We start from the raw sequence: 18,607 nt of genomic DNA, 5'->3' as shown, positions 1-18,607 counted from the left end.
CTGATAGACTGTTTGGTCCTGATGTTGACACCACCCTCGAAAAGATTAAGAAAGACAACGAAACAGCTAAGTCTATGGGGGCCCTTCAATCACAACAATTCCGGGGCAACACTTTTCGTCGCTCAGGTGCACGTGGAGTCACCAGAGGACAGATGGGTCAACAATCACAGTTCACTAGAGGTGGAGCACAGTCCTCCTACCCAAAGCAGAATAAAGGGAATTATCGAGGAAACAGTACCAGAGGACGTGGCAGAGGAAACAACAACTCCCGCTCCTCTGCCCCAAACAAACAGTGACTCTCTGTCACTGCCCCCTGACCATTTAACACCTGTCGGGGGGAGACTACAGCAGTTCCTGCCACTCTGGACAAACATCACCACAGACAGGTGGGTACGAAACTTGTCCAGTACGGTTATTGTCTAGAGTTGAAGTCCACTCAACATTCCCCCAAGGCAACGGCCTATGTCCGCAGAGCACTTGCACTTATTGCAGCAAGAGGTAGTGGTGATGCTGCAAAAAGGCGCAATCGAGCTCGTGCCAGTGGAGGAGGAAGGCACAGGGGTATATTCCCTGTACTTCCTTATTCCAAAGAAGGACGGATCTCTCAGACCCATTCTGGATCTGCGTCCCCTCAACCTGTATGTACTGTCAGAACATTTCCATATGCTTACACTGCAACAGATTCTTCCCTTGTTAAACCAAGGGGACTTCTTGGCAACCTTAGACCTCAAGGATGCTTATTTCCACATACCACTACACCCATCCCACAGAAAGTACCTCAGGTTCACTATCCAAGGAAGGCATTATCAGTTCAAAGTCCTACCCTTCGGAGTGACCACCGCCCCAAGAGTGTTTACCAAGTGTCTGGCGACGGTAGCGGCGCACCTCAGGAGGCAGAATATCCATGTCTACCCCTACCTAGACGACTGGCTCGTTCAAGCCAAGTCGGAACAACAGTGCGCCGCGGACATGTCGACTACCATTCACCTCCTTCACAATCTGGGCTTCTCGCTGAACTACCCAAAGTCGCACCTTCAGCCGGCACATGTGCGGCAGTTTCTGGGCGCGACGATCAATACCCTGACGGCTATGGCTCAGCCAAACCAGGTCAGGATAGACAGCATGCAGTCTCTGATCCAAAAGTTCAGACCACAACACTCGCTTCCAGCGAGAGTGTTCATGCAGTTGATTGGCATGATGGCCTCCTGCATCTTCATAGTCCCTCACGCACGGTTACATATGCGTCCGCTCCAGGAGTGCTTAGCAAACCAGTGGACTCAGGCTCAGGGACAATTGACAGACCTAGTGTTGGTTACCAGTCGGGCGTTCAACTCTCTGCATTGGTGGAATCCACACAACCTTTGCAAGGGCCGACTGTTCCAAGAGCCAGTGCCACAGATTACCCTGACGACGGACGCATCTCTCCAGGGATGGGGAGCTCATCTGCTCACTTACACAGTGCAGGGACTATGGACGACGCAGCAACAGAAGATGCACATCAACTATCTGGAACTGATGGCAATCTTCATGGCGCTCAAGTCCTTCAATGTACATCTGTGCAACAAGGTAGTGTTAGTCCGGACGGACAACATGACAGCGATGTACTACATTCAAAAGCAGGGAGGCACCCACTCGCCACAGCTGTCTCATCTGGCTCAGAGCATGTGGAAGTGGGCCATTCAGAGGAACATTTTCCTCATGGCAGAACACCTCCCGGGCAAGGACAATCAGATGGCGGATCTGCTCAGCAGATACAGCCATCAAATGCACGAGTGGGAGTTACACCCATCAGTACTCCGCCCGTACTTCCAGCAGTGGGGTCATCCGGAGATAGACCTGTTTGCCACAAACGAAAACGCAAAATGCCAACACTTTGCCGCCAGGTTCCCTCACCCACAATCGCAGGGGAATGCGATATGGATGAACTGGTCAGGCAAATTTGCGTACGCTTTTCCACCAGCCCCTCTGAAACCGCTGGTGGCAAGAAAACTAAAGCAGCACTCGATGACACTCATCCTAGTTGCTCCAACGTGGGCACGCCAAGCATGGTACACAACGTTTCTGGAGCTCTCGGTGGTGCCGCATCAAAGGCTGCGCCTAACGCCCAGGCTTTTGACGCAGAACCATGGAGACATTCAGCATCCAGATTCGCAACAGCTCAACCTGGCGATCTGGCTCCTGAAGTCCTAGAGTTTGGCTACCTTCGCCTACCTCCAGAATGCATGGACATCATCAAGGAGGCAAGGAAGCCGACTACCAGAGCATGCTATGCTGCTAAATGGAAGTGTTTTGTTCTTCACTGTACAGCCAATAACATAAACCCGCTAGATGCATCTATCCCTAACATCATTTGCTATCTGTTACATCTTTACAAGTGCAATCTCGCCTACACTTCCATTCGGATACATCTATCCGCCATAGCAGCTTACCTTCAGAACAGGCAACATCTCTCTGTCTTCAGAGTGCCTGCCATTAAGGCTTTCCTTGAAGGTCTCAAACGAGTCATTCCCCCAAGAACACCGCCAGCTCCGGTGTGGAACCTCAATGTGGTCCTCACCAGGCTGATGGGACCACCTTTTGAGCCACTACACTCGTGTGAACTCCAGTTCCTAACATGGAAAGTGGCTTTCCTTATTGCTATTACGTCACTGAGACGTGTTAGTGAGCTGCAAGCGCTTACAATCCAAGAGCCATTCATACAAATTCATCCAAATAGGGTGGTACTACGTACTAACCCTAAATTCCTTCCGAAGGTGGTGTCACAGTTTCATCTCAACCAAACTATTGACTTGCCTGCATTCTTCCAAAACCCACAAACGGTGGCGGAAAGAATGCTCCATACTTTGGATGTTAGAAGGGCGTTGATGTACTATATTGACAGGACACAACACTTTAGGAAAACAAAACAACTTTTTGTTGCCTTCTCGCCACAGCACAAGGGCAACCCTATTTCCAAAGCAGGAATAGCCAGATGGATTGTTAAGTGCATCCAGATCTGCTATCAAAAGGCTAAACGCACCTTAACAATACCCCCAAGGGCGCACTCCACACGCAAATTGGGGGCATCCATGGCTTTCCTGGGGAACATTCCTTTAGAGGACATTTGTAGAGCAGCCACATGGGTTACACCACATACCTTTACAAAACACTACTGTGTTGATGTGCATTCCAAACAGCAGGCAGCTGTTGGGCAGGCTGTTCTCAAGACACTTTTTCAGGTTTCTGCAGCTGGCACGGGCAACCACCGCTAATGGAGGGACTGCTATATATTCTATGCAACAGATATGAATTTAGCAGCCCACATGCCTCGAACTGAATATGCTACTTACCAGTATGCATCTGTTCTTGGCATGTAGGGCTGCTAACATTCATATCGCCCACCCTCCTCCCCGGTGCCTGTCGCAGCTGCAGACATACTCTTGCATTCAATCATTAGCATGGACATCCTTTACACTTTACACTCCATCTCTGCCACAATGGCTAAAAACAATCTGGGGATGGAGCCGATGCCCATGCGCACTGTAGTCCAGGGGAGGAGCCACCTATCTCAGGATACTTCGAAGACTCTTCCAGGACAACAATGTGCGATCATCCGGACCCAACACTAGGCGGCGATCTAATGCAACAGATATGAATGTTAGCAGCCCTACATGCCAAGAACAGATGCATACTGGTAAGTAGCATATTCATTATTTGTATCCTTTGCAAAACGTTTTCTTGGAAGATCAGTAACCAAGAGCACAATCGCAAGATGGGTAGCACAAGCCATACAATTCTGCCACAAACAAGCAGGACAAACTTTACAAGGGGCACCACGGGCGCATTTAACAAGGAAGAAAGGAGCAACTATTACATTTCTTGCTAACACTTCAGATCAAGACATTTGCATGGCTGCATCGTGGTCTTCTGTACACACATTCACCAAACCTTACTGTGTGGGCATTCAAATGAACAAGGAAGCACAAGTAGGACAAAAGGTCTTACAGCATGTATTTACAAACCAAAGTTCATCTTCCACCCAGCCACCACAAGACTAGCAACCCGCTACAAAGTCTATGCACAGCGTAGTGAATCCAGGAAAGATTCACGCTGCAAAACTACTAATTGTCTTACCTGTCGGTGTAGTTTTGCAGCTTGAAGAATTTTCTGGATTCACTAGTGAACCCACCATCCTCCGCCAAGGAAGAGAACTATAAGTGGGAGAGAATAAAAGGAAAGGACAAAGAAAAGAGAGAAAAAAAAAGAATCCAAAGATGGCTACCAAAGGTGGGAGCTTCCGGAGGAATCCCGTCTACGTCACAGAAGGGCACCAAATGGTACTACGTCGTCGACGCCCACCAACAGCAAATTAAAAAAAAATTAGAGAAGAAATACTACAATTCCGGACCCAACCTTTAGATGGCGGAATAATGCACAGCATAGTGAATCCATAACATTCTTTGAGCTGCAAAACTACACCGACAGGTAAGGAACTATTACATTCAGTGCTTAGACTCCAAGGGTCGAGCTGCCCTACGACCCCCCTGAGTCACATATAAGAATAATCACTCAATTAGTCTAGTCAATCCAATTTTTTATTAGCTAATCACATTATATAAAACAAGTTTTCAAATATCCATGGTGTTGAGGCGTTGTTATCCTATGTATAACGTCCAATAAGGAGACCTAAATGCCTTTGATTAAAAATACATAATCAATGTGTTCGAGGCATATGGGCTGCAGATGGTACATTTATGAATAGATCGCCATCTGGTGTTAGGCTCAGATAATTGCAGTTGTTTTTCTCCTGGAGAAGTCTTTTGTAGTCACGAGGCTGGTGACTCCTCCCTTAGGTGATAGTGCGCATGGGCATCGGCTCCATCCTTAGATTGTTTTTTTCCGCCATCGGGTCGGATGAGGATCGAAGCGCTCCGAATCGACTTCGAGAAAGAAGTTATATTTCGGCGCGTATTCCCTTTCCAATTCGACGGTATTGTTTATCGAGTGCGAGTTCATTCCCATTTCGACGCGCTTCGACGTCAACAACAAAAATTTTCAACTCTACGTCGACGAGACCGAGAGGCCTATCTCGACGTAGTCCAGCCTGGAGTCCATGTAAAGGACTCCATTCAAAAAATGTCCAACGTGTGGTGCTAAATTCCCACACAAGGACCTACACGAGGTGTGCAACCTCTGTTTATCACCTGACCACGAATCCAGGAACTGTGAAGCCTGCGCGGCTTTCTCCTCCAAGTCGACGATTAGAAACCGTCGAGCCCGAAGACACGAGATGTCGAGGATGGAGTCAGATGCAATCCCAGAACTGTTCGAGGTCCAACACCCTGAGGAGGAAGAAGAAGATGAGGACGGGTCGGGGTCGGAAGCGGACGAGTCTGAAGTCGACGTTCATCAAACAGTGAGTGACGACGTCCCTTTGCCAAAAAACCGACCCCGATTGGTGTCGACCCCGCCTTCGAGCCCGGTCAGACAACCAAAAAAAGTTTCCGACGCCCCGCCTTCTGGCTCAGCAACGAAACCGAAACACTCGGCCTCCCACTATGTCTGAGCCGAGAAACGGTCAACATCGACACCGAAGCTCCATACCAAAGAGAGCTTGCAGTTGAAACATTCCATGTCGAAACCGAAAGATGCTTAGACGTCGAAGACTCCCTCGACACCGAAAAAATCGGACTCGAGCAAACTCTCGGTGCCGAAAACACATAACACCGAGACACAGAAGCAAAAGCACCTTTCGGACCCAAATACTTCGGTACCGACACAGGAGCAACAAACAGATCCAAAACAAAAGACTTTGTTCATTGATCCACAAACTGGCAAGGTGGTGACAAAACTACCTAAAAAGAGGAAGACTCAACAGTTGGAGGACAAAGCTCCTCCCCCCTAAGAAGAGAACAATGGGGACAAATACAACTCCTCCCTTTCTCCACAGCCTATGGACACACCCTCTTCTCCTCTTCCTCATACTCTGCCAGCTATTCCTCCACCTTCTACACCACGCCCATCTACACCACAAACAGATGTAGAAAGTGACACAGGGGATGGGGACCTTCCTAGGGATGTGAACAATACTATCCCAGAAGACACAGACCCATGGGAGGATTATGACGCAGTGTCAGATAATGATAATGACCCTGACCTGTATCCCTCAAAACCGTCTCCCCCGATGATAATTCGGGTTTTGCACAATTAATTAATAGGGCCGCAAAATACCACAAGGTAGATTTACATACCGAACCTCAGATAGAAGATTTCCTTTTGGAAACACTACCTGCTGCACAAAAATCTTCAGGGACCCTACCGATGCTTAAGGGTCTCCTCACTCACACATCAGACATATTCAGAGACCCGGTGAGGGCTAGGGTGTTAAACCCAAGAATTGACAAAAAGTATAAGGCAGCCCCAAAAGACCCAGTATTTATTAAGGGGCAAATATCTCTGGACTCGTTAGTAGTATCAAACGCTCGTAAGAGGGAAAACTCACTAACAGCAGGAGAAGCTCCTCCTCCTGACAAGGAGTCCAAGTTAATAGATGCCTCTTGCAAAAGAGTAGCATCCCAAGCAGCAAACAGCTGGCGCATAGCAAATACTCAAGCGCTACTTGCACGTTATGATAGAGCTCATTATGATGAGTTAGAAAAACTCATTACACATCTCCCTAAGGAACATCAAAAAAGGGCAGATCAGCTGATACAAGAAGGGAAGATAATAACTAACACTTCCATTAAGTGCGCCTTAGGCGCAGCAGACACTGCGGCAAGATCCATAAACACCAGTATCATGTTAAGAAGAAATGCATGGCTCAGGGTCTCAGTGTTCAAACAGGAGGTACAAACTTCTTTATTGAACCTAAAGACTGATAACATAAGGAACGATCTCCTCAATGACGTAAGCCTTTACTCCAACCCCCACAGCATAACACCCAATGAACCAAAGAACCATGCTACATGGTCATCCTTTGACACCTACTCGGAAGAAACAATTAACAAACTGCTCACCACACTGAAACCTTCTAATCACCTCACAGATACCCTTCCTGCTAACGCTGTAAAGGACTTCATCCCACTACTTCTACCACTCTGGACTAAAATTATTAACAGTTCACTTCAACAGGGACGCATCCCCGACTCCCTCAAAGTTGGACAAGTCACACCTATACTCAAGAAACCAACAGCTGACCCTACTGACCTAAACCATTACCGTCCTATTACCAACATTCCCACCCTTGCCAAACTGTTGGAAAAATGCGTACAACTCCAATTAACAAAACACATTGATCGGTTTGACCTCCTCAACCCTCATCAATCAGGCTTCCGAGCAGGGCACAGTACTGAAACTGCTATGACACACATAATTGATGACACCCTCCAAATCCTAGATCAAAACTATTCCTGCCTCCTCATCCTTCTTGATCTCTCCTCAGCATTTGACACAGTAAAACACGAGAACTTACTCGAGTTGTTAAACACCAGAATGGGTCTGTCTGGGACTGTTCTCAAGTGGTTCACTTCCTTTCTACATAACCGGTCTCAGAAATTCAAGAGCAACAACCTGATGTCCTCACCAGTGCCTGTAACATTAGGCGTCCCACAAGGATCTTCCCCATCTCCAACATTGTTCAACCTGGTCATGGAACCTCTCACCACTTTGTTACAAGCATCTAATGTTCACTTTCACATGTACGCTGACGACACCCAACTATATCTGAAATTACAGTCCCCCAAAGACATCAAACTGCTGAACTCAACGATCAGAAACACCCAATCATGGCTTGCCGATAATCACCTCAAATTCAATGCTCTGAAAACTGAGTTCCTTCTGATCTCAACTCCCGCGAAAAGCTCCACTACTCAAACCTGGCTTAAGCACCTAACTGCACTCAATGTCCAACCTACCATCGTGGACTCAGCAAAATCTTTAGGCATAACACTTGACGCCAATCTCAACATGCAACAGCATATCATCAAGGCAACTAAGGGAGCTAATTTCCAAATCAATACTTTGAGGAAACTTAAACCCTTCCTCCCAGCCAAGTACTTCCAAACTGCAGTACAAGCCCTAGTCATGCCGCGCTTAGACTACGGTAGCGTCGCCCTCTGCGGACTCCCCTTTCTACAACTGCACCCCTGAGAGCCTCTTTGAACGCTGCAGCGAGACTTATCACTAGATCAAAAAAACACTCGCATATTTCCCCTGACCTAAAATCCTTAAACTGGCTGCCTTTTGAGGCCAGAATACATCTGAAAATTGTGTGCATGACTCAAAGGGCTATACACCACAGCTCACCCGGCTACCTCACTCAGAAGCTGACAATTTCTGGTGGCTCAAGAACCACAAGAAGTACAAAGAATCTTCGTCTAAAACCACGTAGATTCTGGAAGGAAAAAACATATAAGCGATCCTTTTCAGGAATGGCACCCATGATCTGGAATTCACTCCCTCCAGAAACCAGACTTATCACCTCCACTACATTTTTTAAGAAAGAAGTGAAAGCTATCCTCATGGCTAAATTCACCTGAACTTGTACTTCACTTTGGAACTATTTGAGACTCCTCACCTTTGTGTAATATTCGTTTATCTGACTGTCTACTTGTATTATTGTTTTAGCTGATTGACTATGCTCCCTCATGTATCTACCCTATTTTGCTACTCATCTATTACCTATAACTATTCTTTGGAGAAGTGTGGCTCAGGGGTTAGAGGCGGCAGACCCGGAAGCTGAGATCGGCCCTGGACCAGGGTTCAATTCCCCGCCTCGGCGGGTCTTGGGCTCAAAAAATTCCACAGACTCGATAATTCTCACTCCGGTGCCTTCTCGACTCACAGGTTCACACTCTGTGACTCTGGGCAATAGCTTGCTTAATCTCCACAACGGCCCCTCGCGGCGGGATGCCTGGCTTTCACCTTGTGGATACCCTGCCGGGGTTATCTCACAGGGGAATACCAGGACGGGTTCCCTAAGCAAGCGCTTAGATACCGACCTCGGTCAGTGATTTGCGCTATATAAATACATATACATTTACATTTGCTCAAAGACTTGTTAATCGCTCTCTTGTTTTTCCCACCCCCTGTTTTTGTTTTTTGTAAAGCGCTCTGATATCTGCAAAGATCTTGTTCGCGCTATATAAAACTTTCAAAATAAAATAAATATGGCTGGGTCCATACTGGAATGCCATGGTGAACAAAATAAATGATGGATTTAGGTCTAGAGCTCTGTTCTGGGGGGTGAATGTTTGACATTGTTCAGCATTCCGTCCATCAATTATTCTTTTTGCATTAATCATTTTTGCCCATCGTGAGGCTATCCATGTATTTGCAAGAATGATGTTGCATTGTGACACTAAATGTTTTGTATTTGGTTAGTACTGCAGTTTGGCTTTTCAATAAACTTTAAAGAAGTGTAGTAATTAGCCAGGTTCATGGTGCCCAGTTTATTGATGCTAGAAGGATGAGACTGATGTGGCCCTGCTGGTATTCACACTTGTGACTGGTAGGTCATACCTTTTGATAGCAGCACATTGTCAATTTGCTGAGTCTTCATGCCAACTTCCTTATGCTGCATGTATGTTTTTGTTTGATTCCAGATGTAGACCAGGGCCTAGTGGATCGTTTGGCTGAAATAAACAACACCTTGACGAGCCAGCTTGGGCGACTTGAGAATATCCGTAAGACTGTGGGGGACACAGAAGACATTGCACAAGAGGCTCGTGTCCGGGTAGAGAACACGGGGACTCTGATAGAGACGGCCCGTGAAGAGCTGGAGAGAGCAAAGGCTGCCATTGCTAATGTGGTGAGTAGTAATACATCACCAGACTATCAAACACAGTTTTGGATTCCTGCACTGTTCAGATTGTAGGCCGAATGCTGATTACTCTTTAGATTCATTGAGGGAGAACATAAATATTTAAACTCTATTCTAAGTCTTTGCACACAGAACATTAACCTTCGCCTTTCCACTTCTAATTGGACTAGATTTGTCATGTCTTGCACAATTCTGTTTATTGGACAAGTGGAACAATTATTGGGTAATCACTAAGTAAATTAACCAGTCCCTAAAGGGAGGGCATTTACTAAATGCCCCAGTTTTCCAAGGGATGTTTCTTCTATGAGATGATACTCTTACATTCCTTTCAGTAGCAGTGTATACGTGGGACGGTTTTGAATATTGTGGGGTTGGTGCTGTCTCATCAGTCATGGTTGCCATGAAAGAGATGAAGGCTGTTTTCCAGTAGAGAATTGAATTAACGATCTAGGGGCTTGTCGGCCAGGCTGCGATGTATATGACTACTATGGAGACTCGTGGGTATGCACTTTGCATGCTCAATTGTAGCTTATTGCAGTTCCTAATTATGATATCTCTAATATTAATACATGTTTAAATTTCACAGAAAGTTCATTGGAGGCTTAACATTTTGGCTTTCCATTTTTAAGACCAAGAAAGAATATGTGCAGCTTCACACACAAAACTGCACTGTGCCTTTCAGGCAAAACACTGCTTAGCCAGCCGATGGGGCACTACTTTAACAAGTGGCCCTCAGGCCATCTTTCTGCTGAGTTTGTATTTTGAACACCAGACTGTCAATTGCTATACAATTCTTAATTAAAAAACTTTAGCGCTCCAGTGTATATCATTTGGTAATGCATCAAAGTGCTCTGCGTCATTTTGCCAATGTTGGAAATAAAGTTCAATTAATGAATTTGGAATGTTGTGCTCACCTATACTGTAAATGTTATAGCCAGATTTGTTCCGGAAGTAAGTTCTCAGGTCCTGATGGAGGACTTCTACATTTCTGCTTTACTATTCATTGGCAGAGAGCTAGCTTTGTTGTGGGAGGAAATCCCCTTTAGTGTCTATCCTGGCCCATACCAAGTGTGGCTTTTGCCCCTTTGGAGTATTGCCCTTAGGCCAAGCTGTAAAGAGGCTGCAGATGTTGAATATGATAACTTTGTAAGGACAAACATGTTATTGATTCATTTGCTGTGCATATCTCCCATTCAGTGGTTGAGCCTGGAAGTACACCGGCCAGGAGACTGTCCACTGCTTCTTCCATTTACGGGCTGGTGCTGTTGCCATAATAGGCAACCAGCCGTAACCTCAAAATTTGTTGGAATTGTGTAGGTGCTGTCTGTGTTGCATGGGTGCACAAGATGGTGCTCCCTCTGCAGGCTCCCTTTTTATGGTCTGGTTTGACAGAGCCGCTGTTGCCAGAAAATTATGTGAGCATTACCAGAGAGGGGGGTTTGCTCTGCCCACATGTTGGGAGCCAGGATAAGTGCTTGGCCTCCAGCACCTGACATCATTTTCTGTATTTATCCAGCTGTCTAAGATTTATCTTTCATGGGGACACATGACATTAGATTGCTATTAAAGAGTCTTAGACAACTAGATAATTTGTTGTTTTGCTCTGGCAGCAGCACAGATAGGAGGAGGGCAGTAATTAACCTACATGGATTTTCAAGTCTGGCTTGCCAGTGCAACTGTCACCTGACCTTTTAGTCTAAACCAGTATTATTCTGCAGTTATTTGCTTCCTCACAATACCTACCTGTTGCCATGCTATTTACTTGTAATGCTTCACATTGCCGTACAACATTCCTTTAAATCCAGACCTATTGGCATTGCCACTGCTTGTTTCCAGATGGGCAGTGGCTGCTTGCCGTTCCTTGTCCCTTAGTCGACCCCGTTGCTGAAGTTTGTTGTAGATATCTGAAAGAGACTCATTAGTGATCGATTCCTTACCTTGGAATATTCCCCAGGCGTCAGACTGGATCTGGGAAATTTTGCTTAGCAGTACCCCTGCGCGTCGGTAGGTGGTGTCGTGTGGCTCCACGTCCTTCGCTGGCGTCGTGAGCGCCGAGATGACGTCACGGAGACTACTTAGGCGCCACCCGTGCGCGCTGATATCAGTTCTTTATTTTTCTGCGCCGAAAGCGCAGATCCGGACATTTTTTTACTACTTTTTTGGGACGTTTTATCTCCTTTTCTTGTCTCCTGGTGCACGTAGGGATGCCCGGTTTTAAGTCTTGTGGGTCGTGCCGCCGTAACATGTTGGTGGCGGACCCCCACGATGTGTGCCTCTACTGCCTGGAGACCGATCACGACTCCCGGGACTGTCGAGCCATGGCCCCATAGGCCTTGCGGGAGTGGCGCCGGAAGTTGCTGGAGGTCCGGCACTCCTCTCACCGCCGCTCGGGTTCTAGGGGCCGTTCACAGGACCGCTCGCGGGACCGGAGCCGGCGCTCCTCGGGCTCTTAAGTCTTCGCCTTCAGATTCCGTTAAGCGACGCCATCAAAAGAAGTCTAAAAAGCGTGTTCGGTCTCTGACGTCCCCCCGTTCATTCCCGGAGGCGGAAGAGAGGGACAGAGACTCCGCCCCTGCGGTTCCTCTGGAGCCGGGGAGTCCCGCGGCCTGCCCGCTATACCCGGGTCCGTCGGCGACTCCCGAACAGTTGCACGAGGTTCTTGCTGCCATGGACCGCATTATCAGGCCCCAAGCTCCCGCCGGCCTGCCTTCGGCCCGCAGTCCCGTGTCCAGATCTTATTGGCCCAGCGGCTCCACCACCGGCACTAGCCCTGGCGCCACAGGACCCTGCACTGCCGGCTCAGGCGCTGGCTCCACAAGGTGCAGCGCCGGCTCCAACGCCACCCTTGGCTCCGCCACAGGCGCCTCACTGGGTGCCGTTTCTCACACTCCTGCCCCAATTCCCGGACCATGGCTGGTTGTGGACCATAATAAACTACCCACTTTCAAGTTTTACTGGAATTCCTGCAACTGATTACTTGGCTTTATCTGTATACACATATTACCTGAATATTACCTATGTTATACCCGGTGTATTTGTGTGCGGGAGCATTGCTGTGCCAATTCCCGGACCATTTCGTTCCAACCTGGGATCCGAATTGGGACACGCTCGGCCCTGGCTGGCGCCATTCCCAACGCTACTTGTCCCCTCTCCGGCTCCATCTATGCCAGAGCCGGAAGAGGACTGGGACGGCTCCGAGGACCACCTTGCCCGGCAGTGTGACTCCGAGCACGATTGGGTGGATGACCTCGAAGATGCGGGCGATCTTGATGTGTCTTCTGACCCGGGGTTTGCCTTTCCTCCACCGTGGTGCTGCGTCGGGCTGCGTCGGCTCTCAATCTCGACCTCCCTACGGTGGTCCTTAAAACCAACCTCCTTACGGAGGTGCTCTAGACGGCATCTGCGTCGTCGGAGCCGCTGCTTCCTTTCAATGAGGCCCTCACCGAAGTCCTTTTGGGCACCTGGTTGCGTCCGGCCACGGGGGCGCTGGTGGATAAAAACATTGCTAGGCGTCATCGCCCGGCGCCTGGTGATCCCACCTTCTTGACCACTCAACCCACGCCTGAGAGCCTGGTCATTCAGGCCTCGTCGTCGCAGAGTGCCTTTCCCACGGCTCCGCCGGATAGGGTCTTTAAAAGGCTAGACCAATTTGGTAAGAGGTTGTTCTCCTCAGCCAGCCTGGGGTAGCGGTCGGTTATCACCGCCTGCTTATTGGGCCGTTACTCACATGCAGTGTGGGATTCGGTAACTCAGGTCTTGCCTCAGTGTTGTGAGGAGGTCCAGGCTGTCCTTTCCCAAGCAATTGCGGAGGGTAAGGATGCGGTGAAGTTTGCCTTCTGGTGTGGTTTGCACACCGCTGATTCGTTGGGCAGAGCATTTTCTACGACTGTGGCGTTGCGGCGCCACGCCTGGTTGTGTTCCACTGGGTTCTCACCCGATGTCCAGAGCGTGCTCATGGACATGCCCTTTGATGGCTCCCGCCTCTTTGGCGAGAAGACCGACAATGCCCTGGATTGCTTTAAAGACTCTTGTGCCGCGGCCAAGACTTTGGGTCTTTCCACAAAGAACCCTGCCACGCCTGGGTTTCGTTCCTTTCGTGGCCAAGGCAGGGGCACTCAGGCTCGCTCTTCCAGCAAGCCTGTGCAGAACCAGCCTCAGCGCAGCCGTGGATTCCGCAGAGGCGGGTCTGGTAACCAGTGCGCGGGTCAGTCCACTTCCACCCCCGCTGCTTCCGTCCTCTAAACCTTCCTAATCCTAGCTTCAGGGAGCACCCCACGCCGGTGGGTGGCAGGATCCATCACCGCCTCCACCACTGGTGCGAAATGACATCAGACAAGTGGGTGCTGCAGATAATCAGCCAAGGTTACGCACTCACCTTTCTGTCCTGCCCTCCGGCCATGCCACCTCGGTACCACCGCATGTTGGGGGATCATTTGGCTCATCTTAGTCAGGAAGTCTCGGCCCTCCTGGCCAAGGGGGCCATCGAGCGTGTTCCCGGTCAGGAAGTAGGGAGTGGTTGTTATTCCCACTACTTTCTGATCCCCAAGAAGGACAAGGGGGGGCCTGCGCCCCATCTTGGACCCCCGGGACGTCAATAGCTTCCTCCGGAAGGAGAAGTTCAAGATGCTGACTCTGGCTTAGGTCCTGGCTGCCCTGGACCCTGAAGACTGGATGGTAGCATTGGACTTGCAGGACGCTTATTTTCACATCCCTGTCCTGCTGGCCCACCGGCGCTACCTGCTGTTCACGGTAGGCAAGGAGCATTTTCAGTTTGCCGTGCTCCCCTTCGGCCTTACCAGTGCCCCTCGGGTGAAGGTGATGGTGGTGGTCGCTGCTCATCTGCACAGGTCGGGGGCGTCAGTCTTCACCTACCTCTACAGCTGTTGAAGGCGGGCTCACCACAAGCAGTCATCTCCCAACTCCAGACTATGGCTGACCTCTTGCATTTGCTGGGGTTCTCCATCAATGTGCCAAAGTCGCACCTTAGTCACTCTCAGAAGCTCCCCTTCATCAGAGCTGTTCTGGATTCGACGCTGTTTCGGGTTTATCCTCCGGAGCAGAGGGTCCGGGATATTCAGGCTATGATTCAGCTCTTTCAGCCTCTATCCTGGGTTTGTCAGGCTGACCCTCTCGCGTCTGGGCCTGATGACCTCCTGCATCCTGCTGGTGACACATGCCAGATGGCATATGCGGGCTCTGCAATGGGACCTGAATTTCCAGTGGGCACCGCATTAGGGCAACCTGTCCTATCACGTCCAGATCTTATCACGTCCAGATCTCGGAGGGCGCTGCACGACAGTTGCAGTGGTGGCTCACGAATCGCGATTGGGGCAGTGGCAGATCCCTCTCCCTTCCCCAACAGAGCACACAGTGGTGACGGATGTGTCCCTCCTGGGATGGGGAGGCCACATTGGAGAGGTGGAGATCAGAGGCCTCTGGTCTCCGACGGAGTCCTGGCTCCATATCAACCTTCTAGAGCTGCGGGCGATCCGGCTTGCACTGAAGGCATTCCTTCCGTCGGTCCGGGAAAGTGTAGTGCAGGTGTTTACGGACAACTCATCGCCATGTGGTATTGCAACAAACTGGGCGGGGTGGGGTCGTGGACCCTATGTCTGGAGGCTCTGCGCCTCTGGACATGGCTGGAACATCAAGGCATTACCTTGGTGGTTCAACACCTGGCAAGTTCTCTGAACGCATGGGCGGACGAACTCAGCCGCCGGTGCATGGTGGATCACGAATGGCGTCTGAACTCGGATGTGGTGCAAGGTCACTTTCTGCAATGGGGAGAGCCTTGGTTAGATCTATTCACCACCGAAGAGAACGTGCAATGTCATCAGTTCTACGAGTTGGAATTTCCAAGGCGGCACTCGCTCGGAGACGCTTTTCGTCGGTGGAGCTGCGGTCTATTGTACGCCTTTCTGCCTATACCACTTCGGCCCAGAGTGCTGAAGAAGATCAGGCGCGACCTGGCCCAAGTGATTCTTGTGACCCCGGACTGGGCTAGAAGAGTATGGTATCCCGAGCTACTCAGTATGAGCATCGATCCCCTGATCTGTCTGCCTCTTTGGGAGGATCTGCTGTTGCAGCAGCAGGGGACGATCCTCCACCCGAACCTGTCCAGCCTCCACCTCCATGCATGTAGATTGAGCGGCGACAGTTGACACCTTTCGATCTTCCTCCCAAAGTCTGTGATGTAATTCTGGCAGCCAGGCATCCCTCCACCAAAACGGTATATGATTTGTGGCATGGTGCACAGCGAAGGCTGTGGATCCCCTTTCTGCCCCTCTTACTGAGGTTCTTCTGTTCCTTCTCTCTTTGGCCCAGCAGGGCTCTGCTCTGGGCACTATCAAAGGTTATCTTTCGGCCATGTCTGCCTTTCTGCGGCTTCCAGATCAGCCTTCTCTTTTTAAGTCCCTGGTTGTTAACCGTTTTCTTAAAGGCATTATGCATACGTTTCCACCCGTACCCTTCATAATGCCTCAGTGCGACTTAAATCTTGTCTTGACTTTTCTAATGTGCGCTCCCTTCGAGCCCCTTCATAGCTGCTAAAGACAGCTTGCCTGGTTGCTATCACCTCTGCCAAAAGAGCAAGTCAGCTCCAGGCCCTTTCTTCCAAACCTCCTTTCCTTTCCGTTCATCCGGTCAAGGTGGTTTTAAGGACCGGTCCTTCTTTTCTGCCAAAGGTTGTCATGCCCGTCCACATCGGGCAGACCATCACTTTGCCCACCTTCTTTCCGCCTCTGCATCCTTCAAGGGAAGAGGAGAGACTCCATCGTCTGGACCCAAAACGGGCGCTCGCATTCTATCTGCAGCGTAAGCAGCAATTCCAAGAGGATGATCAGCTTTTTGTTTGCTACGTGGGTGCCAAAAAAGGTCAGGCTGTGCAAAAACGGACCTTCTCCCGGTGGGTCGTTCTGTGCCTCAAAGCATGTTACTCCTTGGCCAAGAAGGAGCCTCCTGCGGGGCTGCGTACCCATTCGACCAGGGCAACTGCAGCCACTACTGGCTTGGGTCGTGGCGTTCCCTTGCAGGACATTTGTCATGCAGCTACCTGGGCCTCGCTGCACACATTTACCAAACACTACTTCCTTGACAGTCCGGTCCGGAGAGACGGCTTCTTTGGCCGTTCTGTGCTCCGTGACTTTCTGGTGTAATCTTGTTCGCAGACCCACCACCGGGGTTGGTATTGCTCAGGTATCTATTCTAAGGTAAGGAATCTATCATTAACGTGTCTCTTTCAGATGCACAAGTTACTACTTGCATAACGATATATCTGCAAGTCATTAGTTTGTGATAGATTCCTTACCGCCCCACCCATCCTCCCCGTTCTGCGAACTGATTACTAGGGTTGAGGTCATCCCCTTTTAGGGCCCTAGTTTTATGCACCAGTGGTCAGTATCTTGCAATGCTCTGCGTTTCGGCGCGGAAAGTCGTATGCAGAACTGACGTCCGCGCGCATGGGTGGCGCCTAAGTAGTCTCTGTGGCATCATCTCGGCGCCCACGATGCCCGTGACGGCCGCGGAGCCGCACAACGCCACTTACCAATGCGCAGTGGTACTGCTAAGCAAAACTTTCCGGATCCAGTCTGACGCCTGGGGAATATTCTAAGGTAAGGAATCTATCACTAACCAATGTCTCTTACAGATATATTGTTACAAAAGTAGTAACTTGTGCGTTAGGAAAGACTATTGCAAGCTCATGACACCTATGTTAAGAGCAGATTTCCTGTGCTCTGATGAAACCCATCTGTTCCCCCTGCAGTGCTTGCATTGTCATCCTCTCAGGGATGTCACACTATTGTATTGTATTGTAATTGCATTTATATAGCGCTTACTACCCCTGACAAGGCGTTGAGGCGCTTTTTCGGCGAGTAGCACGCTACTCCGGGACCCTTAGAGGATTAGTGTTGAATTAGTATAGTAAAACATGCAAGTACATTTTAAGTGATGGATAGGTTAGTCAGGTATTTGGATTTGGAATGATAGCAGAAGGATAGTGGAGGACAAAGGTTTGTATTTATATAGCGCTTGTTGATGAGTAAAAAGGAGTTTTGGAGGGGAGGGCTCAGAGGAAAGAGTTTAGAAAGGTTTGTTTTAGGGGATCGGCATAGTAAAAGAGGTGTCAGATGATACAAGGAGGGGTAGAGTAGGAGAGAGTCTAGAAAGGGTTATTTTGGCAATCATAGTAGTGGTATGGAGTTTAGGATAAATGAGAGAGTAGAGGATATATTGATAGATGTATAGGATGAGAGATAGGGTAGTGCATTGGAAGGAGTAGTAGAAGAAGTTTGAGATAAGTGAGAAGGTTGGGCTAGAAGATATATTGAGTGAAGTATAGGCTGAGTTAGTGCATTGGAAATGCTAAATTAGAAAAAAGTGATAAATATGTAGATCCATAATTACATTGAAAGTATATGTGTTGCAAGAGTCACAAAGTGTGGTGGTGGTGTGTGTGTTGTGCGTTAGTGTTATCATGGTAGAAGGGAGAGGAGGGTGTTTGTTGGACAACTGATGGAAGGTCTGTTAGGTGTAATTACAGCAAGGAGAGTGTGTCTGGGTGGGATGTAGTTATGTATGGTTTGATTGGTGTTGTGTTAGTGATGAGTGTATTGGTTAGTGGTATAGGATAGAGTTGTGTACTGTTTGTAGGTGATGGTGGATATGTGTGGTAGTTGGGATAGTAGGGTGTGTAGATGTGGTTTGGTTGGGTTTGTAGTGCAGGCTGGTATATTAATCTGTGCATAGTGTTGTGCGTGGTGTACATTTGGTGTGAATGTGTTGCTCTGTTTGTGGATGTGGATGGTGTGG

General features: G+C 49.1%; 1 protein-coding gene across 1 annotated transcript in view; it reads left to right on the top strand.

The window, feature by feature from the left end:
* LAMC1 (laminin subunit gamma 1) overlaps nt 1-18,607 on the top strand; it is a 365,535-nt gene that overhangs the window by 288,778 nt on the left and 58,150 nt on the right. The window contains exon 19 of the mRNA XM_078643183.1: nt 9,582-9,787. Within this exon, the coding sequence (XP_078499309.1) occupies nt 9,582-9,787 (206 nt within the window). The remainder of the gene's footprint in view (nt 1-9,581; nt 9,788-18,607) is intronic.

The sequence above is a fragment of the Lissotriton helveticus genome, chromosome 1_1 (assembly GCF_964261635.1).
Source record: "Lissotriton helveticus chromosome 1_1, aLisHel1.1, whole genome shotgun sequence".
Classification (NCBI taxonomy): domain Eukaryota; kingdom Metazoa; phylum Chordata; class Amphibia; order Caudata; family Salamandridae; genus Lissotriton; species Lissotriton helveticus.
This window is presented reverse-complemented; position numbering and strand designations above follow the sequence as displayed.